This window comes from Lepidochelys olivacea (assembly GCF_965140295.1).
Source record: "Lepidochelys olivacea isolate rLepOli2 genome assembly, chromosome: 19".
Taxonomy (NCBI): domain Eukaryota; kingdom Metazoa; phylum Chordata; order Testudines; family Cheloniidae; genus Lepidochelys; species Lepidochelys olivacea.
Genome location: NC_140429.1, coordinates 2,830,782 through 2,857,909, shown reverse-complemented (window position 1 = coordinate 2,857,909; position 27,128 = coordinate 2,830,782). Strand labels below are relative to the sequence as shown.

The 27,128-nt window shown below is 55.5% G+C and overlaps 2 protein-coding genes across 8 annotated transcripts in view; both read left to right on the top strand.

Annotated features, from left to right (window-relative positions):
- The window catches only part of MAP7D1 (MAP7 domain containing 1), a 41,570-nt gene extending 31,956 nt beyond the window's left edge, over positions 1–9,614 (top strand). For 3 of the 4 annotated variants that reach the window (XM_084652142.1, XM_084652141.1, XM_084652139.1), the window contains 12 exons: positions 1,994–2,116; positions 2,954–3,099; positions 3,650–3,786; positions 4,030–4,301; positions 4,703–4,886; positions 5,187–5,340; positions 5,985–6,089; positions 6,763–6,816; positions 7,268–7,331; positions 7,861–7,978; positions 8,229–8,425; positions 8,890–9,614. In XM_084652142.1, coding sequence (XP_084508268.1) covers positions 1,994–2,116; positions 2,954–3,099; positions 3,650–3,786; positions 4,030–4,301; positions 4,703–4,886; positions 5,187–5,340; positions 5,985–6,089; positions 6,763–6,816; positions 7,268–7,331; positions 7,861–7,978; positions 8,229–8,425; positions 8,890–8,900 — 1,565 coding nt within the window. In that variant the 3' untranslated portion in view covers positions 8,901–9,614. The remainder of the gene's footprint in view (positions 1–1,993; positions 2,117–2,953; positions 3,100–3,649; positions 3,787–4,029; positions 4,302–4,702; positions 4,887–5,186; positions 5,341–5,984; positions 6,090–6,762; positions 6,817–7,267; positions 7,332–7,860; positions 7,979–8,228; positions 8,426–8,889) is intronic. The other variant, XM_084652140.1, reaches the window with a different exon arrangement.
- An 8,174-nt stretch (positions 9,615–17,788) lies between these two features.
- The window catches only part of THRAP3 (thyroid hormone receptor associated protein 3), a 69,855-nt gene continuing 60,515 nt past the window's right edge, over positions 17,789–27,128 (top strand). For 3 of the 4 annotated variants that reach the window (XM_084652460.1, XM_084652462.1, XM_084652463.1), the window contains exon 1: positions 17,789–17,909. The gene's annotated coding sequence lies outside the window, so the exon portion shown is untranslated. The remainder of the gene's footprint in view (positions 17,910–27,128) is intronic. The other variant, XM_084652464.1, reaches the window with a different exon arrangement.

The following is a 27,128-nucleotide window of genomic DNA, read 5'->3' as shown; positions in this document are numbered from 1 at the left end:
CATGGGGGCCTGGCGGGTGGAGCAGGAGTCTGTATGCGCCGTGCCCCTCCAGACGGGCTCCTAGGCAGGGCAGCTCGCCGCGAAGAAGGCTGGCAGTGCCAGGCCCATGGCCGCTGCCTGCACGGGCTGCCTGGCTCTGCAAGGAGCTTGCTCGAGGAGCCGGAGCCCTGTTCCCAGCCCCGCACCGCGGCTCCCCGCGCCGGAGGACTATTTATAACCCCCGAGCTGCTGTTCTGTTTGCCAGTTGCCTAGTGATGAGAGTTTGCAGCCCTCCCGTGCTGCGGAGGTATAAATAACCCGAGCAGCTGATGGGGTGGTGACTGGCAGGGGCAGGGCTGTCTGAACCTGGCTCAGCTGCCCCACGGGGGCTGAGGGGAGCTGGCTCTGCCAGGGGGTCAGCTGTGAGCGGGCAGGCTGCAGAGCTCTGTGCCAGGGTTGAGCTGCCCTCCAAGCCTGTGGGTCAGGGCCCAAGCAGCAGGTGCTGCAGCCTGCTAAACCCCAGGGCACATGAGGGCGGGGGTCTGGGTCTCGGGGCTCAGTGGGACAGGGTTACAGCTGACCCCTGAGTTCAGGACTTCCTGTCTCCAGGAGTGTGATGGTCTGAGCCCAGGGCCTGACCCCCAGGAGCCATGGGGCTGTGTTAGCCAGGCGTGGTGCCAGGGGAAGGGCTGGAGAACTCGGTGTTGGCGGTCCTTGTCTGGTGCCCCCCTTTGTCACTCGTGTCCCCAGTTCACCCGACCTGGCCTGGAGGGTCTTTGCTCCCCCCCATGAGAGGGATTCCCAGGAGGGGTACTGGCTCGTGGCTGAGGCTGTTTTCGGGGTGGGGGTTGCAGTGAAGGGACAGATGGATCCCAGCAGGGCCCAAAATGGGGATGGGTAGGGGGAGACTGCCAAGGGCAGCACATGGTCCTGGAGCTGCGGTGTCAGCCCTGTGGAGTCGTCGCACTCGGAGCGTCGGCCCGCGTGGCTGAGCAGGTGTTCGCCGTCCGGGGGCTGAGCTGGGCCCAGGGTCCATGGGGATGCCAAAGCCAGTGCCCCCTTCCCCCACAGCTGGAGTGATGCAAGCCATGGGTCTAGGCCCAGAGCTGGCCACCACGGTGTGCAGAGGCCTTGGGGATGAGTGCCCTGCCCAGCTCTGGGGAGCTGGCATGGGCAGTGCCTATCCCGTTGTCATCCTGCTGCACCGTTGCCGGCTGGTCTCCTCTTACTGTGTACATTGGTCTGCCCGTCTGGCCCCGATTTCACTGGGGCTTCCCCGAGGCGAGTGCCAGGCTGGGGAAGGTGCTGGCTGGGGGCAACCTGGGCAGCAGCAGAGTGAGCTATCCCAGTCCTGCCCTGGAGGGGCCTCAGAGCAGCAGGAGAGAGGGCTTCATGCTTGGCTCAGTCCTTGGCCCTCTGCTGAGACCGGGCTGCGCGAGAGGGCGCCTCTGCAGTGGACAGGCAGGGCCTGGAGGCTCCTTGCCCAAGCTGGCGGCATGTTGCCCTGGCCCCTGCAGGGCGATTCCCCCTGCACCCCGGTGGATAAGGAACTGCAGGCCTGCCGGGCTCCCATCCCTTCCCATGCCGTGTGGGCTCTGTGGGATGCCCACCGGGAGAGTGGCTCAAGCAGGGCCCACAGGCTGGGGTGGGGGAGAGCAGCCCTAGGGAGGGGGCTGCTGGAAAGGGCTCTGCCCAGCTGAGCCTCTCCAAAGGTCTTGCAGGTGGGACTGCTACCGGGGGGGCGCTGGCAGGCGTCCGGGGGCACCGGGGCCCTAACCCAGGCCCGCCGTCACTCGGGGCGCTCTCCGTGGGCTTGGGTAGGCGGAGGGCTTGGGGTGTCACTGAGGCATTGAACGGGCTGGCAGCAAGGAGGCCTGGGAATGGAGATGGTGGGGGAGGGGTGGGTGTTTAGCCAGCTGGTGCCAGCATGGACCCAGGGCCTGAGGGTGGGGGCGCACCTGGGCCTGGAGAGGTGCTAAGGTCCCCCTCCCCGAAACTCTTATTTCTTTGCCAGACCGGAGCTTGCAGCTGAGCCCCTGGGAGAGCAGCATCGTGGACCGGCTCATGACGCCCACCCTCTCCTTCCTGGCCCGCAGCAGAAGCGCTGTGACGCTGGCCGGCACTGGCAAGGAGCAGGGTAAGCTGCACCCCGCGGGGCAGCCGGGGGCGCGTGGAGCAAGGAAAAGCCAAAGCCATAGGGCTGGGCAGGGGCTGGGCAGCACGAGACCTTGTCCAAGGAGGCGCCTGGTGACTCAGTCCGTGACAAGCTGAGGTCAGAGATGCAGCCAGCCGGCCTTGGTTCTCCAAGCTTGGGGGTGGGATGGGGGAGCAGACAGTGCGTTTTGGGGCAGGAAGTGGCTTCTGCTGGGATCCTGGGCCCTGCAGAGCAGTACCTGGACCCCGGGGAAGGGCACACTGACAGGGGAGGGCAGCTGGGTGTCTCTGGAGGATGCTGGGTCTCTGGGCGCCTGTGCCCTGGTTCCCTGCTGGGGGGACAGTGTGGCCTTATGGTAACCTGCCTCTTCTCTCCTACTGCCCCCCTCCCACCCCGCCTTGTACTGTCCTGGGCACGTCTGCACCCGACAGCTCCTTTCTGGTGACCCAGCCCTTGAAATCTGCTCTGGAGACCATGGGCCGGGGCCGGTCGCTCACTCGCTGGCCCCTGGGGCTGGGCCTGGCAGGGTCTCTGCTCTGTTGGGTTTGTGCCTCTCGGCTTTGCATGGCTGGGGATTATCCCCCAAGGGTCTGGCTCCCCGCCCCCAGTCACCACACCAGGGTGCCCTGGGCGCTAACGCTGTGTGGCAGGGGGCTAGTGGTCTCAGCCCAGTCTGTCCCCAGGCCTCTGTTCCTCTGGAGACCTCCACATGCTGGGGTCCCCCCACTCCTCTGGAGGAACAGCCCTGCAGCCTGTTGTCTGATGATCCCTGCCCCTGCCAGGGCGGCCAGCCTGACCGTGTGTGCTCTCTGCCCCCAGCGGTGCCGGTGTGCCCCCGCTCTGCCTCCACCAGCCCCCTCAGCCCCTGCAACAACCACCGCATGCAGCGTCGCTGCTGGGAGTGCCGCAGGGCGGTGGCCAGCAGCCCGGACGTGACGCCGCGCCGGAGAGCCGAGTCCTCGCCCGTGAGTGCTGCCCTGTCCCCGAACACAGCTCTCCCTAAGCGCAGCCCTGCGCGGGAACCAAGCGCATCTCCAGCGCCTGGCTTCCCTGGGCCCCGGGCTCTGCCCCCTCGTGTCTGGGGGATGGGGTGGTTTGTCGGGCAGGACCCCGCTGCAGCCAGCCCGTGATGGGCGCTGGCCAGACAGCAAACCCAGCAGGAACAGATCACATCACTGCTGCTGCCTGCCGCCCACCAGCCAGACCCGACCAGCCCTCGAGGGCCTGGCCAGCCCTTAGTGTCCCCTGCAGAGCAGGCCTTGCCCCTGGGGGGTCTCAGAGCTGGCATTCGGGCTGTGCCCCATAGAAACAGCCCAGTCCTGAGCTGCTCCCAGACCCTGGGCAGATCTCTGTGTCTCGGTTTCCCCTCTGTACCAGGGGGTGACAGCCAGGGGACTGTGAGAGATTCGTGTGCCCCCAGCCTTGGCCCCATCTCACAAGGAGCTGGCAGGTCGCCAGCCCCTCGTTATCATTCTCCCTGCTCCTGGGCTCTGATTTCTCTCCTCCCCCGCACAGAAGAAGAAGGAGAAGAAGGACAAGGAGCGGGAGAACGCCAAGGAGCGGAGCGCCCTGTCTCGTGAGCGGGGCCTCAAGAAGCACCAGCCCCTGCCCAGCAGCCAGCCCAGATTCCCCCGGCCCGCCGTGGACAGCAGGTCAGGAGCTGCCTCGGCCTGAGCACTGTTAGCCACTCCACAGCCGACTAGCCGAGAGCCATGGGGCCCTGCCAGCGATGCTGGGATGCGGCCTGCCTGGGCCCAGACCGGGGGGCTCTGCAGGGCCCTTGGCCACTGCTTCAAGCTGCGGTGGTGCCAACTGCAGGGCCACGGCGCAGTGGGCAGGCTCAGGGTGGGGGCATCCGCGGTTCACCTTACTACTTTGTTCCTCTTCGTTCACAGCCCGGGGCCAAGGAACCGGCCCTCATCGCCTGCCACCCCCAGCCACCGGCCGGCTTCCCCCAGCCCAGGCCTCGGCTCTCCCCACAAGCCCCCACTGCCCCGCAGCGCCCACACCTCCCGCAAGGGGCGGCCCAGGGCCAAGGAGGAGCGCAAGGAGCGCGAGAGCCAGCTGAAGGCGCGTGAGAGGAAGGAGGAGGAAGAGGAGAGGGGAGCGGCCTCCCCGGCCCCGCCTGACACCCCCAAGACTCCTGGGCCCGCTGAGCAGCCCCCAGGTCTGAGAACACGCACCCTGATCCAGCCCCATCTCCCAGAACCCCCGCCGGCCCCTCGCAGGGTCAGGTGGGAAAGGGGCCCCGAGCCAGCGGGCATCTGCTTCCAGCGCTCGGGTGTGAGCGCGGTTCTTCCTGCATCAAACAGCTTCACGCCTCCCTGCTTGGGAATGGCAGGACTAGTGGGTTGGAGGAGGGTGCTGGGAGCCAGGACCCCTGGGTTCTATCGCTGGCCCTGGGGAGGGAGGGAGGGAGAGCCAGGACTCCTGGGTTCTATTCCCGCTCTGTGAGGGGCGTGGGGTCTAGTGGTGTAGAGCGGGGGCGTGGGCGCAGGACGCCTGGGTTCTCTCCCTGCGGAGGAAGTGGGTGTGATGAATTTGTTCGTGACACTGTGCGTTCTGCAGGTACTGCTGCCCCCGCCAGCACCCCCAGCCCTACGCCGGCTCCTGCCACGCCTTCGGGCAAACCCACGGCGGGCACCACAGACCGGGAAGAGGCAGCCCGGCTCCTGACAGAGAAACGCCGGCAAGCCCGCGAGCAGCGGGAGCGTGAGGGGCAGGAGCGCCGGGAGCAGGAGGAGCAGGAGAGGTCAGTGGCTCAGCCCCGCAGGGCGGGGGGCTCCTCTGTGCCTGCTGGGGCCCCCCGCCGTGCCCAGGGATGGGGAGGCAGCGCTCACCCCACTGCCAGGGGCCCCGATACCCCGCAGCGGGCCTCAGAGGGGCCTTTGGAGCTTGGCACTTGGGGGCGCTGACTGTCCGCAGGGGCAGACCCTGGAGCAGCCCCGCCCTGTGCCCCATCCGGCTGCCTTGGGAAGCCTCCACCGTCTCGCAGGCCGGGCAGCTCGCGGCGGTCGGCGGGGCAGGGGGACTGAGGTGCCGTGTGCCGTAGGCGCCAGAGGGAGGCGCAGGCCCGGCGGGAGGCCGAGGCCCGCCGGCGGGAGGAGGCGCAGATGCGGCAGCAGGAGGAGCGCCAGGCCGAGGAGCGCCAGGCCGAGGAGCGGGCCCGAGCCGAGCAGGAGGAGATGGAGCGGCTGCAGAAGCAGGTGCAGGTGGCAGAGTGGGGCGGGGGGTGGGCACGTGGGGCGCGGGGGAGGATGGGGGGCGAGAGGAGGGGAGGGACGGGGAGGGGCAGGATGGGCACAGGGCGGCACGTGGGGTGGGCAGGGCGGGGGTGACACAAGGTCCGGGCCCTGGGCACAGACACCCCCCCCCACCCCCATGTGGGAGGGAGCCACGTACCTGCCCTGCCACCTAGTGGTGGAGAGAAGCACTAGTGGCCTGGAATTCCCACGCAGCAGCTGGCGACACCTGGTTCTTCCCCGGCAGGGGGCTGTGCCAGGCTGTGCCCCAGCTGCCCCCACAAGCCTCCAGTGCTGGCCCCCCCGCCGTTCCCGCCTGCACTCCCCCCACAGCACTGCCGGTGCCCCTCACTCCCAACCCGCACCCCCCGCTGGCCCAGCCTGGGCCTGGCTCCCGGCTGTGTTACCCTGTGCCGTCCCCGGCAGGGCCAGAGCTGTGCCCGGGCTATGCACACAGGGCGGGGTGCGGGGGACCTCCTCTGGACACTCGCTCCGCCTCCCCAGGGTGCTGGCTGGCGAGGCCCAGCGGTGGGAAACGGCCCCTCCTGGCGGGGCAGGGCCCTTGCCTGTGTGCTGACCCTGGGGGCTGACTCCCGCGTGTCCTGCAGAGAGAGGAGGCGGAGGCGCGGGCCCGTGAGGAGGCCGAGAGGCAGCGGCTGGAACGGGAGAAGCATTTCCAGAGGGAGGAGCAGGAGCGGCTGGAAAGGAAGAAGGTGAGCGGGGAGGAGGGGTGGGGTGGGGTGCACAGGAGGGTGGCGGGGTGCATTGCAGGGGAAGTGGGGCTGGGTGGGGCAGAGAGCAGGGGAAGTGGGGCAGGGTGGGGGCAGAGAGCAGGGGAAGATGGGGGTGGGGTGGGGAAGTGGGGCGGGGAGAGTGGGGCAGGGTGGGGGCGGAGAGCAAGGGAAGCTGGGGGTGGGGAAGTGGGGCAGGGTCGGGGCGGAGAGCAGGGGAAGGTGGGGGTGAGGTGAGGAAGTGGGGTGGGGCCGTGTCAGGGTGCAGGGGTGGAGCCCAGGAGGCTGAGCTGGTCCAGGCGGAGTTGGGGAGGGGGAAAGGGGAGCAGTGGTGCAGGGGCGGTAGGGCAAGGCAGAGCCCTGGGGACGGGGAGCAGCACAGTGCAGAGGGTGGTGCCCGGGCGCTGCACCGATGGCAGCTGGGACTCTGGGGAAGCGCTCAGTGAGCTGCCGGCTCACAGCCCCTGTGCCCCGGAGACCAGGTGTGAGGGGGGCAGCTTCCAGCGCTTTCCCCAGGGGTGTCTGCCCCTGAAGCCCACATTGGGTCAGCCAAGCAAGGTTGGACCCATCGTCCTGTGGAGCCCCGAGCCCAGCTGGGCAGAGTGGGGGGTGCCAGGCGAGGGCTCTGGGACTGACCCACCTTCTCTCTCCGCAGCGGCTGGAAGAGATCATGAAGAGGACGCGCAAGTCAGACGCGGCCGATGCCAAGGTGGGTACCTGTGGGTGCGGCGTGCCAGCGAGCAGCCCAGCTGCACGTGGGGCTGCCCATCCGGAGGCCCTGGTGGTGGCCATGCCACGCGGTGATGGGCCGGGGGGGAGGTTCTGGGCCCAGCCCCTCCTGGTTCTTCGGTGAGACCCTGGGATGCCGCATGCCTGACCTCTGTGCCCAACCCTGCTGGGCTAGGGCTGCCGGAGGTGGTGAGTGGGCAGGGGCCAGGGCTGTGGAGGTCACTGCCCCCATGGGGGCTAGCAGGCTGCCCCACATCCCAGCAGCCTCTGGGATGGGCCTGGAGGGGTTGGGGTCTCTCCCCTGGCTATGCCTGCTCCCCCTCAGCATGGGGTCCCGGCAGCAGGGGTCCCAGTGGCTGCCAGCCCAGGCCTGTCCTGGCCCCTCCGCTGGGCCTTGGGACACAGCTCAGTGCGCTCCTCTCCCTCTGCAGAAGAAGGAAGAGAAGAAAATGGTGAATGGGAAAGAAGCCAAACGGGAAGCTGACACCAGCCCAGGTAAACGCCGAGCCTGGGGCCTTGCAAAGCTGCTCCCCCCACCAGGCTTGCATGGGAGAGCCCCGGCCCCAGCCCACCCCCCACCCTGCCCTTCCAGGCCACACCCCCCTTTGCTCCGTCCCTGCCCCTCCGGGCCGCATACCCCTGCCCCTCTGGGGCACACCCCTCTCCATCCCCACCCTGCCCCTCTGGGCCCCGAGTGGCACACCCCCACCTCCCTCATCCGGGCCTGGGCAGCACACCCCACTACACCACCCCTCTGAGCCCAGGCATCCCACCCCTCCACGCCCCAGACCCGTACACACGAGGCCAATCATGCAGGGCCCTCCCATGGCCCAGCCCGCCCCACGGGCCCTGTGAGACATGCAGCCCAGACCCACAAATGGCACACACCAGGTCTCCCTGGCCAGGTCTGTGTGGGATGCCCACCCCACACTGTCCCACAACCCTACCCTGCTGGGCCTGAGCATCCCACCCCTCCTGGGGTCCAGGCCGGGGGGGACTGACCCATCTCTGCTCCGGTCCCCAGGCTGTGGGAAGCGAACAGGGCCGTTGGCGAAGGAAGAGGAGCTCCCTGAGTCAGAGACACCTGGCACAGAGAGCCAGGGTGTGCGGATGGACCCTGTCCCTGAGGGGCCGCAGCAAAGGTATCTGCCCTGGGGGGAGGCACCGGGCAGGGCAGGGGGAGCTGGGACCACGCCGGGGGCGGCTGGGAGCGCCCTGCTCCGGGGCCGGGGGGAGCTGGGACCATGCAGGGGGCTGCTGGGAACCCCCAGCCCTGGGGCCAGGGGGAGCTGCAGCTCTGCAGCCTGTGAGGGTTGGAGTGAGGGGGTTGGGGGCTGGGCTTTGTGCACCCCCCTTCTGGGCTCACTGCAGCCCCCCCATTTCCCCTCACAGCCCCCCCAGCAAGGACGCAGCGCCCCTGGTGAATGGTGTGCAGCCTGGCAAGCACGAGAACGGCTTTTCCGGCAAGGAGGTGGGCCAGGGCGTGCTGGAGCTCTCTCCGCACAGCGGCAGCGTCGACCCCATCATCCCCTTCGGGGACAAGGAGCCCTTCCTCAAGGCGGCCGTCGTCAAGCCCCCCCAGGTCACAGGTAGGAGCTTCCCCTGCTCACCCACCCGGCCCCAGCCAGCCCGCTCTTGCCGGAGCTCGCGCCCACCCTTCATGGATCCTCTGCATGGGCCCAGCGGGGGAGGGGGGTGTGGGGCTCAGTGGGGAGGGATAGAGCCCCAGCAGGGTGGGGTTGGGGGTGGCCCAAGCAGGGTTTGGGGGAAGAGGCTCAGCTTGGCCCTGGAGCAGATCCTGGCAGAGCGACAGCATCAGCCTGTAGAAAACCTGGGCAGCACAGGGGCCGTCCCCTCCTCCTGCCACCGTGGCCCCTTCTGTCCTGGGACGTCCTGCGGGGTCACCCCCTGCCAGTGCGGCCACGGCCGCCGGATGCTGTGCACGGAGCCCCAGGGCGGGCACAGCTCTGCCCGCTGGCCGGGCTGGCAGGCAGTGTCCGTGAGCCACGCTGGCCTAATCTGCCTCCCCCTTTCTCTCGCCCTCTCCCCACAGAAGTGCTGTGAGGGGCAGATGCGTCTCCCTGGGCAGAGCGCCCCCTGGTGGCCTGCGCCGTGGCTGCCATGGTGCGGGGGCAAGGAGAAGTGCCAATTCCGGACTTTCTCACAGAACTATAGCTGTTATCAGACGAAAAACCATGTCACTCCCACCTACCGCCCCATGAAGAGGATGAACCGGGCAGGGCAGGGGGCCGGGACGTGCCCCCCTCCCACCAGCCCCAGGGACTCTTGATTTCTCTTTTTGTTCGTTTTTAACATGCACCTTATCAGACTGACACCCCTGCCCCTCCTAGCGGTTCCCACCGTGCCGCCCCCCCCCAACGTGTGATGTAATAATGTAGTTATTTAACTTGCTGGGGACAGTGTATGTGAATAATGTAAATAAAGCTCCATGTGACATCAGGGATGAGCACCAGGCCCATCTCTCTCTGTGCAGAAGGCAGGGCCCATCCCGCAAGCTTGGAGGGCGCAGGAGGCTGGCACTGGCCGGCTGTGTTCAGGGGTCTAGGGTTTGAGCTCATTTAACCTCCTGTAGCCAGGCCCAGCCAGCTGCTTGGTGCCACTCCGACCACTGCCCCCGTACGACGTGCTATTCTCCTGGGCCGCCACGGGCGCGGGTGTCGGTGCTGTGTGTGTGGGAGGGGGCTGCCGGGGCCGCGCCCGCCTCGCTCGGTGCCATTGTGACAGTGTTATGCATCTGAACAATAAAACGGAAGAGCCGCCCCGCCTCCGCGTCTCTGTGTGCGCGCGGAGCCCGCCGGTCGGCCCTGGCCCCTCGCTGTCTCTGCCTCCTGCTCTGGGCCGGGAGGTGACAGCGTGGGCAGAAGGGAGGGCTCGGGATTCTCTTACCGTCTCCAGCCGGTGACGTCAGCGCCTCGGACCCGAAGCTGGAGCCAAATGCACACGGCCTCCCCCTGCCACGCTGAGCCCAGTGCAGGGAACCAAGGGTCAGCCTGGCCTTTCCCAGCCTGCCACCCCTTGCTCTTTCATCTTCTAGCTGTGAGAGATGGTGCTGCAGGGTCTGAGCTTTCCTGCTACATCGCCGCTGCCGTCCAGGAGATGGCAGCAACCTTTGTGCTCTTTATTCTCGCTGATGGGGCGTGAGATCCCAGCAGGCCCTGTCTTCTCTCCTAGTCAGCTGCCAAAATGCACTCCCTGGTGCAGCTCCGCTCCGGAGCACTGGCAGGGGCCCCAGGATTAGCTACAGGAGACTGAGCCCTAGCCCTGGTGCAGCTCCACTGAGCGCAGGAGGTGCCAGAAAGGAGCAGAGCAGGACCCTGGAGCTCCATCCAGCAGGACCTGAGACACACACCCAGAGCCCATTTTCCAGCCCCTGTGGGACCTGTGCAGCTGCTTCCATTTGCAGAATTCGCAACTCACCGAACTGTTTGGTTTTGTGAACTTTTTTTTTTTTTAGATCGTAACACTTTTATTGAAAAATGTTCCCGAAATTTTCCATCCACCTGAAAGCCTCTAAACCTGGATTTAATATTTCAAATTTCCCTTTAAAATGTAAACATAGGATTTAAATCAAGGAGAAGGGAGGCAAGTGGGTTTTTGATATTGAATGTTTCACAAAACCCAAACCTTCCATAAAGAACAAGTTGCTTGCACTTCTCCCCATGCCATAAGCAACCGCCTGCCTCTACCCCTGCAGCCCACGTGGGGAGAGATTGGAGTTTGTTTGTAATAAACGCTCAGTCGTAAAGAACTAATACCCTATAGCTATGGGCCCACCCACAGCGTAGTGTGTCTGTGTGCAAAGCCCAGCCAGGCTTAGGATCCCTCTGCTATCCAGAACTTCCTCTTACCTGCAAGGTCTGTTTGTTATATGGAAGGTCTCTGATTATCGGGAAAGCTGGTCCTAGCACAGTGAGCCCGGTGGTTGGGGATGTATTGTAGACATCCTGCTCTCGCTCCTGGCTTGGTGTGCTTTGGGGGATTGGGACTGGCAGAGCAGTCGGCGTTGGGCTAGCCAGATGCCTATGCTGCCTGCTGCCTGCTGCAATGCTGACAGTGTAAGGGCAAGGACAGTGTCTTTGGGGTCTGGCCAGGCAGTGCCCAGTGGCCAGAAGCTACCACAGCGCAGGTATGAGTTAATAACAGTAGTGCAAGGCAGATCCTTTCTTAGCCATTTGTGGTAAGGTCTCCCCTTTGGCCTCTGCCCTGTGTTGCTAGCTGCCAGGCCTGTAACATGCAAGCAGGGAAAAGGATTTCTGAGGGTTGTGTTAATCGCTGAGATGCCGAGGAGCAGTCGTTAGTGCCCAGTGTTGACTCCTGGGCTGGGAGCCTGCTCATCCCCCATCACAGGAGCGGAGGGTTGCGCTGCTGGGGAAGGTTTCTGTGATGGGCTGCTGGATACTTTCCACCCCGGCCTGTGAAGACAGCCAGGCTGGCTCCAGCCCTGGGGACCCAGGATCTCGCTGCTCCCTTGGAGGAACAGATTCCTCAAAGCATTAAATCTACTTCCTAACCCCACCCCCAGGACTCCCCTCCTCCCTCTAGCTGGCTGCTCAGCTGTTGTTCCCTTCTAATATGTCGATGACACCCTGGGGGTCTATTTTCAGACCCCCTCAGCATACCAAGGTCAGCATGCCTGGCCCTGGCACATGGCTCTCGCTGGCTTCCTCCCCTACCCACCCACAAAGCCTGGCAAGGGTGGAAAAGGGGCCTCCGGGGGCATTCTTTCCAAGTGGCATCAGGCTGGAAGGCAGCAGGAACATGGCAGTGATGGTGCCGGCTCTGCCGATGCCAGGAGCAGAGCCAGGGCAGGTGCGGCTGTAGCCCAACGCTACAGCAGCAATGCTGCTAATAATAACCGAAGAGCGAGACTCTTCCTTTCACAGTGCTCAGAGGGCTGTGCCCCCATTATACAGATGGGGAAACTGAGGCACAGAGAGGGTCCACGGTCACACAGCATGGCAAAGTCAACACAGAGCCCAGCTCTCCTGGTTCCCAGTTTCCTGCTCAAAAGCAATGCCAGGCTGTGCCAGGGCTGCGCCCAACCGGTCGAAGCAAAGCCTTGGGGTCCTAGGAAGGGGTTCAGAACCAGCAGAAGCCGGGATCCGTTTCCAGCGATGGCAGCTGGAATCGGACATTCTAAGTCAGCTCCTCTCAGCACTAGATTGTTGTTTCTTAAAGGGCCAGGGCTCCAGAACAGAATGGAAGGTGGCGGGTCATAGACCTCAATGGTGCCCTGAGGGGAGGGAGTTCCTGCCCCGGCCCAGTGGGGTGCTCTTTGCTGGTGGGCTCGATGGAGCTGTGGGTCACACAACCCGCTCTCGTGAGCATGCCCACCCCTATCCCTGTGGTGCAGGATGCTTCTCCCACGTCTAGGTAGGCCAGGAGGTGACCAGCTGAGTGACAAGGTGGGGACACTACGCTCCCCATAGCTCTTGTCTGACATACCCCAAGAACACTGCTTTGCTGTGCTCCCCGGTGCAGCTCTGCTCCAGAGCCCTGACAGGGCCCCCCAGGTGTCCAGCAGAGATTGTTGTGGCTTTTGCGGCACCTGGATCAGCATTGCTCTCTCAGCTGGGCCTCCCATCTCAACGGTTTTTGCTCTGCTGCGGTATCTGTCCAGATCAAATGGCCCCATCATTCCTTACAAGGTCGCGTGGAGGGAGGGTGGTCAGATGGGGGGCGGGGGACCCTCCCAGCATGGACCTTGGAGGCAGAGTAAGGAGCAGTGGTGTCCCTCTCCCAGTACTACTGCTCCCAGGAAGAGACTGGGACAGTGCAGAGAGAGCTGAACTCCCCCTGTCCCCCCCAACCCCCCAAGCAGCAACTGTGGGGAAGGAGCCACGGGCCCATAACACGGATTTTATTAGATGCAAGGTGGGGCGGGGAATGTCTTTTATTGGACCAACTTCTGTGGGTGAGAGAGACGAGCTCTGAGCTTACCCCGAGCTCTGCTTCAGGCCTGGGAAAGGAACTCGGAGTGTCACAGCTCGATCCAATGTGGACCAGATTGTTCACATGAGCAGTTAACACATGTTTGAAGGGACCAGCCACGGTGAAGTGGCCTGTTAACACCACTGCAGCCATGGAGCAAAACCATGAATTTTATTAGACCTTTGCGCTGCATCCAGCACAGCCACACAGGTTGCCTTACACCCAGGAGTGATGCTTTTTAATGGAACTAAAAATGACTCACTATTAATTGTATTTCAGTAGCACTTAGAGGCCGAACTGCGTTCAAGGCTCCATTGTGCCAGGAGCTGCACAGACACAGAGGCAGTCCCTGCCTCCAAGGGCTTAGAATTTAAATCAACAACACACAAGGGCTGGGAGATAGCTGGGGAAGTGAGGCACAGAGAGGCTGGTGACTTGCCCTGGGTCACACAGGGAGTCAGTGGCAGAGTAGGGAATTGAACCATGGTGTGTACCTCAGAACCCTCCGTCATGCCCCTGAGACGTCCTGTTAGATCTGTTCCAACAGAGGACACATCAGGTGTTAGGTTGGCTCTTGGGGTCGAGGCTGGGAGGTGAGTTCTTGCCATCACAAATTCACACATAAAGACATCAGAGGCCTTAAGTTAGCACCATGTCACCAATCCAGCCCTGAGGTTGATGGATCATGGGCCTCCAGCAGGAGGAATTAAAACGATACCATCTGCAGGTGGAAAAACCCACAGGCCATGCTGGCAAGCCCTGCAATGCTCCAAGAAGCCTGTGAGTGCGGAAAGCCCCAGATTTTCCTTCCACTTGTATATAGCAGGGCTCAGTCCGTGTGCCAGTCCCAGAGGGACCCTGCGGACTGATGGGAGGGGAACAGCCCATGCATTGGCTTCAGGGGGCGGAGCAGCACCTGATGCAGTGCAGGGTTCACAGTCAAACCAGGGATCTTCCCTCTTCTCCCACAACTTGTCCTCTACTTCTGCCTGCAAGTCCCCTGCATGTTCACTTGTCACTAGGAAGGGCCCAGCTGCCCTAGCCACCCAGGGAAGGGGACAGGTGGTGCTTGGTTAGCTGGCTGCGATGCAGTTATCTGGGTACTGCAATATCTTTCCAAAGCAGGCTGGGCAGCATAGTGCCAGTGGGCCTAACCCAAATCCACTGCAGCCAGTGCCAGACTTTCCATTGGCTGAGGACTGAGTCCTAAGTGTACATAGCTGGGTTTTTATTGGCTGAATTCTAAGGCCTGAGACTCAACTGGGCAAATAAATGAAACAGGTGTCAGCTCCCAGTAAAACTCCACTGAGAACAAGAGCCTGTCTGTAAAGAGAGCGCTGGGGCAGCTGAGCAGGCTCTGTGGTCCTCAAAGATTGCAGGCACCAACTGGATTCCAGCTGGAAATCAGCATCAGCTGAGCTGGGCCTTTGTTTGTTTTGTTATTTGCCATGGGACCATCACAGCTGCCCTTCACCACAAATAAAGGAAATAACATTCAGCTCCTTCCCTGCTGGAAGCCCAGTACACACATAGAGGAATCCGGCCTCATGCCCTTCCCTCTTGAAGAAGGCAAGTTATTCTTAGCCCCATTGGACAGGTAAGAAACCTGAGGCACAAAGAGATTAAGAGTCTTGCCCAGGCCCAGATGGTGAGTTAATGGCAGAATCTCAAACTGAGCCCTATGCTCTGATCTCTAGCCCATAAAGACTCTGCGCAGGCCAACAAGGAAAGAGTCATTGTGAATCAGGTGTGGGCTAGGAGTGGCTCGGTAGCGACAGCAGCGGGGCCTTGCTGTGAACACACAAATCTTTCCAGCTACAAGGCTTCTAGAGAGAGAAACAATCACTTGGGCTTCTGTTGCCATAGAGCCCTCATCCCAGGGCAGCTTTCTGACACAGACCATTTCTCATTAGCAGCAGGCATAGGCGAGGAGGCAACTCCCTGCTGTTTTTCCCTGGCTGATATTTTGGGGTCCTGCAAATCATAAGAGCAGCTGTGGGTAATTTCAAAGGTCCATGAAAAACATTCTAGACTCCTCTGGCTTGGGGCCTATAAGCAACGATAGCTGTTTCCTTCACTGCTTCCGAAACCAGGCGCTTTTCTGAAGGGAAGGCAGGGCTTCTACACCCGTTGTGCTGCTCCACCACTTTCCCGCCCCTGCCTTGCTGCCCCCAGAGCCAGACTTCCTGAAAGCCATCGGGATGATTCTTAAAACTGCAGCGTGCAACAAAGGAATCACTAGGAGTGGGCACCCGCATGGGGACCTTCCCAGCTTTGGGTGGACAGAGGTGGCTTGGAACAAGCCCAGACCCTCCAGTCGCTGTCCAAGGCTAAAAGCGAACTGTAAATACATACTTGTTCAGTTTCCAAAAGGTCAGGAGAAATGGCCTCATTTCCAGTTTCAGGCAGAGGCAGGAACCCGGATGCTTCAAAACCACGAGTCAGTTCTCAGGAGATTCCCCGCCTGACTTTGCAGAGCTAGACTTAAGAAGCCTGGGCAGCACTTTACAAACTCACCCTTGCAGCTCTGCTAAGGAGACGAGCTCCATTCTGCTCTCTCGCTCTCTCTGGTGAGGAAACTGAGGCAAAGAAGTGAAGTGACCTGCCCAGACTCAAGCAGTGAGGAACCAGGAACAGAACTTGAGAATCCACACTCTGGATCTTCTGCTCTAACCCAGCCTCTAAACCTCTTGGTTCCTAGCCAGATTCCAATCCCTTGAATTTGCCACTCACTAGGCCAGTTTGCACATCCCCAGTGCCTGCTGGGAAAGCTGCACTGCATGTGCCGGCCTCAACACATGAATTTTTAGGTCATAACTCGTGGATTTCTTGTTCTGTCCTATTCTAGTGCAGCGATGGCTGCAGAAAGTGGGGAGGAGAACTCTAAACAAGGAAGCAGCATCTGGGCAAAGGCAGCCGCAGCAGCTCCGTGTAGGCCTGTTCTGAAACTGCCAGCTCATCAGGCTTTGGCAAAAGGCTGCCTGTGTTTTCTGCAGCTGATTTCATGTGAACTAGCTGTTTCCCTTTTAACCTCCTCTGTGGCATCCTTTCCAGATTGGCACAGCTTCCTGCCAGCTTCAGGGAGGGTGCCTGCTGGAGAGGCCAGATTGTGTCTCATGTCCTGACCTTTCCTATCACATGGAGAATGAATTTAACCCAGTACTGGTCAGAAGCAGAATACGAACTTTGTGATTTCTCTCTAACGTCCATGATTCCATAGCTCCCCATGCCCTGCAGAAGGGTCTACGCCTCTCGCTGAGCTTCCAGATCCATTCATAGTAGGTGGATGACCTATTCTCCAGTAATGAATCTTCTCAAGTCCTGGGGGTCGGCCTCTCCCAGTCACATGTAGAGGTTTCAGAAACCCTGACATAGAACGGGTGTGACGGTGCCCCCCATAAGGCTTTATGGAAATATGCTTATGAATATATATGACATAACTGGAATATGTTCTATGCTACATATACCATGTAACATATCTCTGTAAAGGTTATGATCTACTGAATCTATCAATCCTATTTGTTTGCATGTATCATTTTTGTATTCGAAGTTATGAATATTGGCCGTGTACTGGCTTGATTTCTAAATAACCTTAGTAGAGCATTTGGTCAGTTCCTGGAGAAAGGACTTCACCAAGTTAAGTGCCCAATCAAGAAGCACTTAAGGAACAGTGCATCTTGGAAGGCTCCAGTCCATATAAGAAGTCTTCCTGGAGACGTTCAAGATGCCAGGTGGGCAATGGCTTCTGCCTGTAAAAACTGTGAGTCTTGCATGGACCTGTGACTTGCCCAGGAGACTCCAGAACTCCACCTTGGAGCTGGACTTTGCATAGGAGAGAGGAGGGGGTCTCCGCTCACAAGAGAGAGTCTATTTAAGACTCCTCCATTTTGTCTTCAGATGGCTAGAGAGAGAGCCTTTCCACCCCCAAGAAAGAAACTGGAACAAAGGAAAATAACCACAGGGGGTGTGAGTGATTGCTGGACCGGGACTAGAAGGAGATTAGTCTGCAAAGGGAAGCTTACTGGAACTGGTGAGGTTTTGTCTGTATTCAGTTTTATTAGACATAGACTTGCGGGTTTTATTTTATTTTGCTTGGTAATTCACTTTGTTCTGTCTGTTACTACTTGGGAACACTTAAATCCTACTTTCTGTATTTAATAAAATCACTTTACTTATTAATTAACCCAGAGTATGTATTCGTACTGGGGGGGGGGGGCAAACAGCTGTGTACCTCTCTCTATCAGTGTTACAGAGGGCGAACAATTTATGAGTTTACCCTGTATAAAGCTTATGTAAAATGGATTTATTCAGGGTTTGGGCCCCATGGGGAGTTGGGCATCTGAGTGTCAAGGACAGGCACGCTTCTGTAAGCTGCTTTCAGTTAAGCCTGCAGCTGTTCGGGGACGTGGTTCAGACCTGGGTCTGGGTTTGCAGCAGGCTAGCGGCTCTGGCTCAAAGCAGGCAGGGCGCTGGAGTCCTCAGCCGGCAGGGCCGGAAAGCAGGGGCAGAAGTAGCCTTGGCACGTCAGGGGGCGGCTCCCAGGGGGTTTCTGTGACCCAACCCGTCACAGGGGGCTCGAGGCTTTGTGGGAGGTGGAGACGGGACAGTCCTGGTCGCGAGGCAAAGAGGGGCTCTCCTCGCGGACAGGATTTGAGCGGCCCCCGTTCCAGCCAGCACCCACCAGTTCTGTTTAAAATCTTCCTTGCGGCCCAATTCAGGACCCAGGTTAGTCACAGGGCTTAGCCACCCTCACCCTGTTCCCTGCCCCCGACCCCAGTGAGGAGGTTTAACCCCCCCCCATTCTGGGCCCTCCCCCCTTGGAGAGTCTACCCCATAAGGCCCCATTCCCAGTGAGGAGACCTTTGACCCCGTCCGTCGCACGCCCCCCCCCCCGTCCTTGCGTGCAGCGCGTGGTGCGCAGGAGGCCGGCTCCCGCGCGGGGCCTGCCGGGAGTTGTAGTCCCCTCCCCCGCGGCGGCCAATGGGCGGAGGCCGCGCGGGGGACTGCGTCTCCCAGCAGCCCGCGCGGCAGGCGGGAGCCGGCGGCCTGTGGGGCGGTGTCGTAGGAGGCGAGGCGGCGCGGTCGCAGCAGCGGTGGAGGCCGCGGGTTCAGCCGGAGCCGGTGAGTGAACGGGCCGATCGCCGCCCCCGCCCCGCGGGGTCAAGGCCGCGCGGGCCCGGCCCTGAGGGGAGCGCCCCGCCGGGCCCGGCCGGGCCCCCCCCCCGCGGGGCTCCCCCCCCCGCCCCGAAACCAGCCCCCGCCCCGGGCGGCGCCGCGTGGCGGCTCGGTGCTGGGCCCGGGCCTGCGCTACGGGCCGCTGCGCTGGGCCCCAGGCTGGAGCTCGCGCTGGGGGCGGGCTCCCTGAGTCACCGCGGGCGGCCTCCGCCCCCCCCCTCCTCCCCGGGGGGGGGATAACGCGCTTCGCACGCGGCCGCGGGGGGGGGGGGGAGCGCGAGTAAGGCCCCGCCGGCCCCGGCTGCGGCCTCCGCCCGCGGGCCCTGCGCGAGGGGGGCGGGCCGCAGCCGGCCCCGGGTTATGGCGCAGAGGCGCCGGCTGCTTTCCCGGTCTCCTCCCCGCGCCCGCCGTGCAGCGCCCGCCCCCCCCCCGGCTCACCCCGTGGCCCTGCGGTTTATAGCGGCCCCGAAGCCCCTTTGCTGTTGGGGCAGCTGCCTCGGCGCTGGGGCGTGAGTCGGCCGGCTTGGAGCCTGGCGTCGGGCGTAAGAAAACCTCTCGCTTCGGCAGTGTCCCCGGTGGGACTGGTTCACAGCCGTGACCCACGGAGATGCAGCTGCCTGGTCGGAAACAGGCCGTGGAAGGGGAGCCTAGAGCACGAGGGGCAGGGGAGGAACAAAGTCTGAGCCCCCCCCCCCCCCCGTTGTTGAAAAATTGGGCAAGCCCCGTGACCGGCTCCGTGTTTGTAACTGGGCTGCAACGTGGGTCGTGTGTTATAACAGGCTTTGCCCGGCCAGCGGTGATGGGGCAGGAGCTGTTCTAGAACCGGGTTTCTCAGCCCCACCGGGTTGTGACCTGAAATTGGGTCGCCAGAATCTTTCGTGGTGTCCCGTGGTGGCTGCTGTGTCTCTGGTGCCACGGGGCTGCCTGGAGTGGGCTGCCATCGTGACCATGAGCCCAGTTTGAGGGGTGCTGCAACCCCAGATGTTGCAGTGCCTGGAGTTGCGAGCCAAGTCCAGTCAGCCCTTCAGAACCAGAACTGCCACTCCAGGGGTGGGGTGGGATGGGATCTGCAACCTGACACCTCTCATTTCTCCCCCTCCTCTCCCCCAGCCTGTTTACTGGCTTGCCAGAGGCTATCAACATTTATAAATTGGTCCTGAGCCAAAAAGGGTCAAGAAACCACTTTTCTAGAAGATCTGCCTCCCTTGGAGGGATATAGGCAAAATCACTGAAGATAATATTTAGTCAGTGCCAATGTAATGTTATTAAAATGTTAAATTATTTAACATGTATACTGCAGTATAGTCTGAAGGCCACAACCAGGTTGGGCCCCCTTGTGCTAGTCACTGTATGAACATCTGATAAAGGACTCCTGGTGACATGGATGTGAAATGCTGTGTATTCCACTTCCAGTCCCTTGGGAAAATGGGATTCCTCAGAATAATTTAGTAACCTATTGTTTAGAGAGACAAGGTGTGCGAGGTAATATCTTTTATTGGACCAACTGCTGTTGGTGAGAGAGACAAACTCAGGCTACACAGAGCTCTTGCTGTGGTCTTCTGTGTAGCTTGGGAGCTTTTTCTCACCAACAGCAGTTGGTCCAATAAAAGATAATACTTCACCCACTTTGTGTCTCTAATATCCTGGGACTGACACAGCTATAACAACAACAATGCACATACGCTGTTTCCTGATCTGATATTTAATAATAAATACTAAATTTAGTTGCTGAAGCAGAATGTAATTATGCCAAGTATTTATCCTTTGACTTTTCCCTGCCATGTTTAGAAGTTAAGGATCTATAAAACTGCAGAGAATGTGGTGGTTGTAGTGGAATTTTACTCTAATGATTCTATTTTGTTGTAAGTCTCATAATCATACTCGTACCTTCTGTATAGGAGGACTAAAATGGACAAGGCTTTTGTCTAAGACTATCCAGGTCACTTTTTGATAAACTGGAAGGGACATCACAGTGATACGTTGCTTGCTTTGCCCAAAGACTAGATCTGCTCCCCTTCTAGCTCATTTCATACCTTGAATAACAATGTCTAGAACGCTAAGCTGGAGTTTCCAGCAGTGCAGTATGTTGTCACCAGGCTGTCTGGCTATCCAGCTTCTAAATCATTTGTTTCTGCTTTTAGAAATGGCAAAGTTTTACTTTGTAATGACTATAAGGATTATTTTGGCAGACGTATTTAATGTAACCTGTAAAAATATAAGACAAGCTGGACTCCAGCTTAACTGGGCTCACTCATGTAATTTAGACCTGGAACTTGATGCTCCCCAAAGCTGAGGCCAGTACCTTCACCCTTTATCTAAATATAATAAATTTATATTTAAACCCATTCCTAACTGACAAGTGCCTAATATGGGCTTTGTCATCACTCTTGCCTTCTGCCAAGCCTCTTAGTGTTCCCTGAAGTTGAAGGTGATGTGACAACCACTCTGTGAGGCAAGCTCAGAAGGAACGCTGCTCTGAATATGGCAGGTACTGAAGATTCATGCCACCTCAATACATCTTTCTTATGGGGTATCTGTTTGCTTTAGACTTGTAAACCTGGACCCAGATAACTGTTTATAAGCTCAGGAGAATGAGGTTTGCAACTGGTTTGTATAGCATCATTTCTCACTAGACTTCTGCTGGGATAGGAGACAGATATTCCAACATGAATCTTCTGATAACCCCCAGGAAAACTGTGTTTCTACTCAGAGAGAAACATTATGGGCAAACTCACTGAATAGAACAAGGAGCAAAGTACTTTGTGACATAATAGATTATGAGACTACAACCACTTGCCCGCTTCATAAAACTGACCAACTTGTGCCAGTGCTAAGACATGACAGTGATGGGTGCTGTATGCTAACTTAGATAATTAAATGCAGGGAGCGAGTCCTCTGCCTGGCTTTGCAGCTGCTTCAGTCTTTGTGGAAGTGCCAAAACAGAGTGCTTGTTGGTGTGAATATTGAGTCACAACAGCAGATGCAATGCCTATGTTCTTCTTGTGTGCTTTTCCTCACATTATTGTTTGGCAAAGGCAGTTACTTTTTTTCCCTCTTCCCTCTGGCACTGAAATCAGGGAGCTAGTGTGCATCCTTATGGTGATGAGCATAATGTATGTATCTAGTAAGATAGTAGCTACAATATAGGATTAAGGCATGCTGTGTATGTGTATAGCCATCTTGTCAGTCAGATGCTGGTATCAGGAGAGCTGCTTCTGTTTGTCCTGTCTTGCTATGAATTCTGACCCTCTTTGCAGTCCAGGAAAAGGATGTACAGTATTTCTCAACAGTCGGCTTGTAAACCTTAGGCCTTCAGAATTTGCTGAAGAAATCTGATTCCTCCTTTTTGTGATTATTTAAGTGCTTAGATATCTACAATGAAAGGCACCTTAGCGATACCTGAGATAGAACAGGCAAGAACTAATCTACTGGGAGAAAGCAAAGCAGTGTGAGGAAAGGGCTGAGTAATGAGTGGCATTGTCACCTGCTCTGATATAAGGTCAGTTGGAAAGGCATGTGAAGCAAGGTAGTTATTCTGGAGAGTCATGCAAAATGTATGTTCTTGAAGCACAGAATACTTCAAGGAGTTCTGATGCCTTGCCATAGTTCAGCTTTTCTTGGAATCTGTTTTTCCTCCTGTTCCGGCAGCATATCTACAGTAGTACAAAAAGTAGTGCTGGTCTCTCTCTTGCCAACTACAGAAGACACTGTGCTGAGAGCCAAGGGAAAAGAGCTGTCTCAAAAAGTTTTGGAGAGTGCGATTATAGACACTGCTGGTTATGAGACTTATCTCAAAGCAGAGGGACCAGTGACCTTGATCAGTTTTTGAAATATATTGATAGTTTTAACATCTTGAGTCACTGTATTTAGTTATCCCTGAACAAATCTTTTCCGATCCTTTAAGATTAAGAATGCGTCATTAACTTATGAGGAGTAATTCTTCCTGCACCGAAGGGAGAATGTTCGACAGCTCTGGACTAATAGTTGTGGTGTTATACAGCTCTGTCTTCATCCTGGGCTTCTCTCTGCAGGAGGAGGCAAAGTGATTGTTCCACTGCAGTGCTGAACAGCATGTAATAAACAGTGAAGATGCAGAAGGTCTTATCACATGCTAATGGGAAAACCCAAACTGATGTGCCTGGGCAGCCAAAGTGATCTCCCGGTAGCCTTGGGTGTGCACCTTCCTTCTGGGAAGGAATAGTAGGTTTGAAGAATGGGTAATTGCTGTTCTGAAGGCAGAATGACAGCACAGAAACATTTTGCCAACCTCTCTCTCCTCCTGTTCATAGCCCTGTGTTCTTATTCACCGTCCAACTCTCTGTAAGGAGACCAAATCTGATCTTGTAAATATGGGCCCATATAACTCCCAATCTAGTGCCTTTTTAAAATATTTGATGCCTAATGTGCTCCTGAGCTATCTGGTAATCAGTGGCTGGCTGTGCATTGGCAATCATCAGTTACAAGTTCTAATTTATGTGTGGGGTGGATAAAAATCAATGATTTTTTTTTTAAATTGGATTTTTTATTTAAATTGGGTTTTTTTGATAAAATGCTTTTTGAGGGGAAAAATCCCTATCTAAAGATGGTTTTAATTAAGATACATTATAGCTCAAAAATATCTCATCATGGAATAGGGATTATAAATTGTAATTCTATAGAATGAGACAATATATTCATGTAATGATTAAGAAAAGGTTTGTAAATGAATTCCAATAGTTCATGGATTAGGGACCTAATCTTATGGGATTCCAGGGGCTTCTGTATAGATTATTTAGGTTAATCTTTCTATCTACCCAATGGGACTCAGTTCTCAGTCTAGAAGATGCCATCAGAGGGGCTTAGTTTTGAAGTTCTCAAACTGTGGATTTGTGTCTCTGGAGATAACATGCTTGATAACAGCAAAAATGCTTTTAAGTAAATAAATAAAATATAGAGGTGAGAAATAACAGACCTCAACCCTATTGTCCCTCTGCAAATTTGTGTACACAGAGTCAATCCCTTATCTCTCTTTAAAAGTGCAAAGTTTCAGAAAGTTCAATGAAGAGAAGATCGTTGGGCGCGGAATAGGTCTGGGCAAGGAGAAGAAGTCTGGAGATAAATGTGAGAAGGGAGGGACAAGCAGTAGAAGCAAAAGTGAAACAGTTTGAGCAGCATATTCCAGAAGTCTTGAGGTCTTTCTGAGTGTAATCTTCATTGATTTGAGATCTACCATACCATTCTCTCACTAGAAGGGAAAACCTATAATGGCAGCAGGCCATAAAGGAGACCAAGTTAGGGAATAAGAGCCATTCAAGAAATACATGTTTGCTGATGATCTTTTAAAGTCACACCAGTGAACTGGTGGAAGTCACTTAAGCACTTGGATTCAGAGATTGTTGAAGTGATGATCTCACTTTTCACAGCAGTAGGTTCTTCTGCTGGTGTAGAAAGACTATTTTCTTCCTTTGGACTAATTCATTCCAAATCGAGAAATCGTTTGGGACCTGGCAAAGCAGGAAAGCTTATTTTTCTTTTCCAGATTATGGACAAACGGAAAAATGAAGGTGAAGACGACTGAGTTAGCTGCAGAAGCCAATATTTAAGTTTCTCACTTTGACCTGGCTGACACAATCGATTTAATTTTTGTGGTTTTTTAAATATTTCATTTAACTATTTTAGTTAACAACAATTTTAACAAAAACAAACCTGATTTTAAAAAAACTTGAATGTTTAACTAAATTCAAAAATTCATATTCTTGTTTTGTTAAAATATTATGTGTGTGTTGTTGAAGAAAAAATCCAGAATACATAACGTTGTTTTAGTTAAATAAAACCATTTAAATGTCTGTGTGGTGATGTTCTTCTCCTAATACAGTATGGCAAGAAAATCCTACAAATATTAATGATTAACCTGTTGAATTGGAGATAGTTCACCTCCCATGATATTCATAAATATCTGCTTCAATTTCCTTTGGTAAATGAAATAACCAAACAATCATTCATTTTCTGATATAGCTGTAAAACTAATCAGAAAAGTTTTCAAAATAAATCACTTTAAAAATGTATATATTGTGTACCTTCTAAAAATGAAACCTTCATCTATCTCTGAATTGTGAAGAATATGTATTAACGTTATAACAGCCAACAAGAAAGCACTTTTATGTAGAAATACATGATTAAATCGAGTCTTCCTGTCTAGTGATTTAAATCAAATCCACCCTGCTTACATGTGGCCAAACATGGTGCTCTGTACTTTACTCAAGTGGTTATCTGCTTGTAGAAGTCCTGTCTGTGATCATGCTGAGATATGCTTTGCAATTTCTGCTCATTTTACCTTTTGAAATCACCCATATCTCTAAATTACTTTACCTGCCCTGCATCTCTGCCCTGTCCTTGACTAGCGTCACATTGCGGCAACCCTTTCTTGGATAACAAGCACTATATAGAAGGAGGATTGCTTGAGTAGTGTGTGAGGCTCTGTCGTCCTTGAGCTGTATGCACTGTCAGTTTTGGGAGCTTAAGACTCAAATTTAAACATGCCAGATGGCAGCCTTGCCTATATGGTGAAGCAGGCCCCTTGCTAATTTTTTTAATTTGAATTGCTTTAGTGGAGCTGTTCTGTGGTATGGGTGTTTCTAAATGAAATATGCATAGCCTGTATTATAGTGCTTGGCGCCAAGGCCATTGATGGTTATCGGCATAATCCAGCTTGGTTAATTCAAATAGTTTTGCAAATTCCATTTTCAAATCAAGCAGTCAGCCTTTCAGGTTAAATTAGAACTGTGTTCCGAATGTTTATTACCAGTTAGGCATTTTGAAATTTGGTAGCCAGATAAAGAAGTGGGTGTCCTTTAATGTGGTCAGACTATCAAGGGTGTTAGTCGAAAACAAAATGTACTGAGTGAAATTTGCCACTGTCATAAAGCAGGTGCAGCTCCGCTAAAGTCAATGGAGATGCATCAAGAGATTTCATTTTATGTAGCGTAAAAAAAAAAGTATGCTGTTGGAGGCCATGTAAGCATCTAGGTGGACAGATGAAGACTGAGGGTGTTTTTGGCCGTGTGGGCATTCCTTGTCCGCTCAGTCCACCAGCTGTGTAAAATAATAGTGGCCAGTTGCTCTATTTTCAGCTCTTTGGTTTTGTCTTTGGAGAATGACGGTTTGGCTTGTCAGAACTGGATAATTATTTAAGCAGCCGCATATCCTTAATGCTTTTCCGTAGCTGGAAAAGCTAGGTTACTTTGAGCTGTATTTAATACCTGGGTGTGTTCAGGTAGTAGTTGCCTGGCACAGAGAATGTTTGAGGTCATCTGACTCTTTTGTTTTAACATTACTTATGATGGTGACAGGGAGGGTGGTTGTTTGTGTGCGAGAGAATATTTTTGCTTTTCATTTATATAGACTAGTGTAGGTCTGCTGGCATTGACAAGTGTGTCTGAGATAGATTTAATAGCATTAGGTTTCAAAAGGTACTGTGACTCTGGAAAATATTTGGAAGATAACTGTTTACAGTGTCTCATGAGTTAATTGTAGCGATTACAGCCATGGTGGCTCTCCTTGCAGTCAGTATGTGTGTGTCCTTCGAACATACTGCATGCTTACAGACATATATTGCTAGAGTCCTTCCTTCAGCAAAGATAGACTGACTGGTTTCACCACTCAGCAGCCATGTGTTGGGTGATTGACAAGCTGGCCTGTACTTTTTGATGGCAGATCCCTGAATGAGGATGAAAGCACATTTAAGTGCCTACAGGAGCTCATCTTGGCCTACTCTGTTCTCTTAGTGCCCTGAAGTGGTGTCTGGAGAGAAATATCTGCCATTTTGAAGGTTCTCTGGGTGACTACTTAAGTCTAACTCCCTGGGTCTCTTATGCTGGGAAACATCTTTCTGCATTCTGTCTCTTGGTGAAGAGCATTATTGCATCTGAAAAAGAGGGGCTGGGTAATGAAAGTGATCACTGCTACTAGCCGGGAGAAAGCTTTGAATTTCTGCTTCTCTACTTTGTAATATTGGAGCTGTGAACAGTGATAACAACATGGCATTACTTTTTCACTGGCATGAGACGCATGTTTGCATCGTTTCACTCCATGATAACCGGAAGCTGCTGTTTTATAGAACACAGTGGCAATTCAGAGAACACTAAAGTACTGGGTAGTGATGGGCAGAGTATTTTAATCTCAGTGAGGCAGCATTGGATTTTTATTCAGTAGTCTTTCACTGACCTTTTCTTTTCTGTAAAGATGCGCAGTGTCAGAAAAATTCAAGCTTCTTCAAATAGGAGAATATGCAGGCTGCCTAGCAAATAATTTATGGTGCACTGACCGTTCTGGGCAGTGTCAGTAGAGCCATGTAGCTTTATTCTAGAATGATGCAGCATTGTGAAGGGATGACTGGCAGTTGCTGGGATTGTTCTCAGGAATACCTTCCTCTGAGAACGAAGTTCCCTTCTGGCTTCTTCCCAATGTAATGAGTCAAGTGTGTGTGTGGTTTTTCCCCTTAGTCTTGTGTGTCAGCTAGTAGCATACATTTTGATTTCAGCTCTTTTATAGCTCTCTGCATGTATGCTGGGCTCTTATTTTCAATTATCCACTGTGGATAATTTGCATATTCCATTATAAAGTTTCAATGTTGTATAGTCTCAGGGCAGTATAAAGAGATATTAACTGGTACCTGGTCTGTAGGAAATTTGTAGATTATTTTCACTATAATAATGATCACCCTGCAGTTTTCATTACAACAGCCCTAATGTACCCTCACACCACATCCCTCCATACGCAGTGCAGTATTTCTGAACAAGGAAGAGGGAAATATTTGTGTTCTGGCAGTCTCTGTAGGCCCTGAGCGAGGTTGGGGGTACCCCCTGTGCAAGGCTGTACAAACAGAGAAAACAGAGCTATGAAGATAAGGCCTAACCGATAAGACAAACAAACAGAAACAGACAACAAACAACTTGTCAGGAGTTACAGTGCAGTTTCTCTCTACTTGTCACTCCATAAAAGCCTTTTTCACCCATCCTCCCTCAATTCAGCTACTAATCAATCTCTTTCTCAGCCCTTATTCAACCTCCTTCATCCCTGCCCACTCCATGTATGACACTTAGCCTTTCTCTGGTTGTAACTAATAAAATAAAATTAAAAAAAGCAAAAATTTCTCCTGGCCATTTCAAAGGAGCCTCATTACTTCTG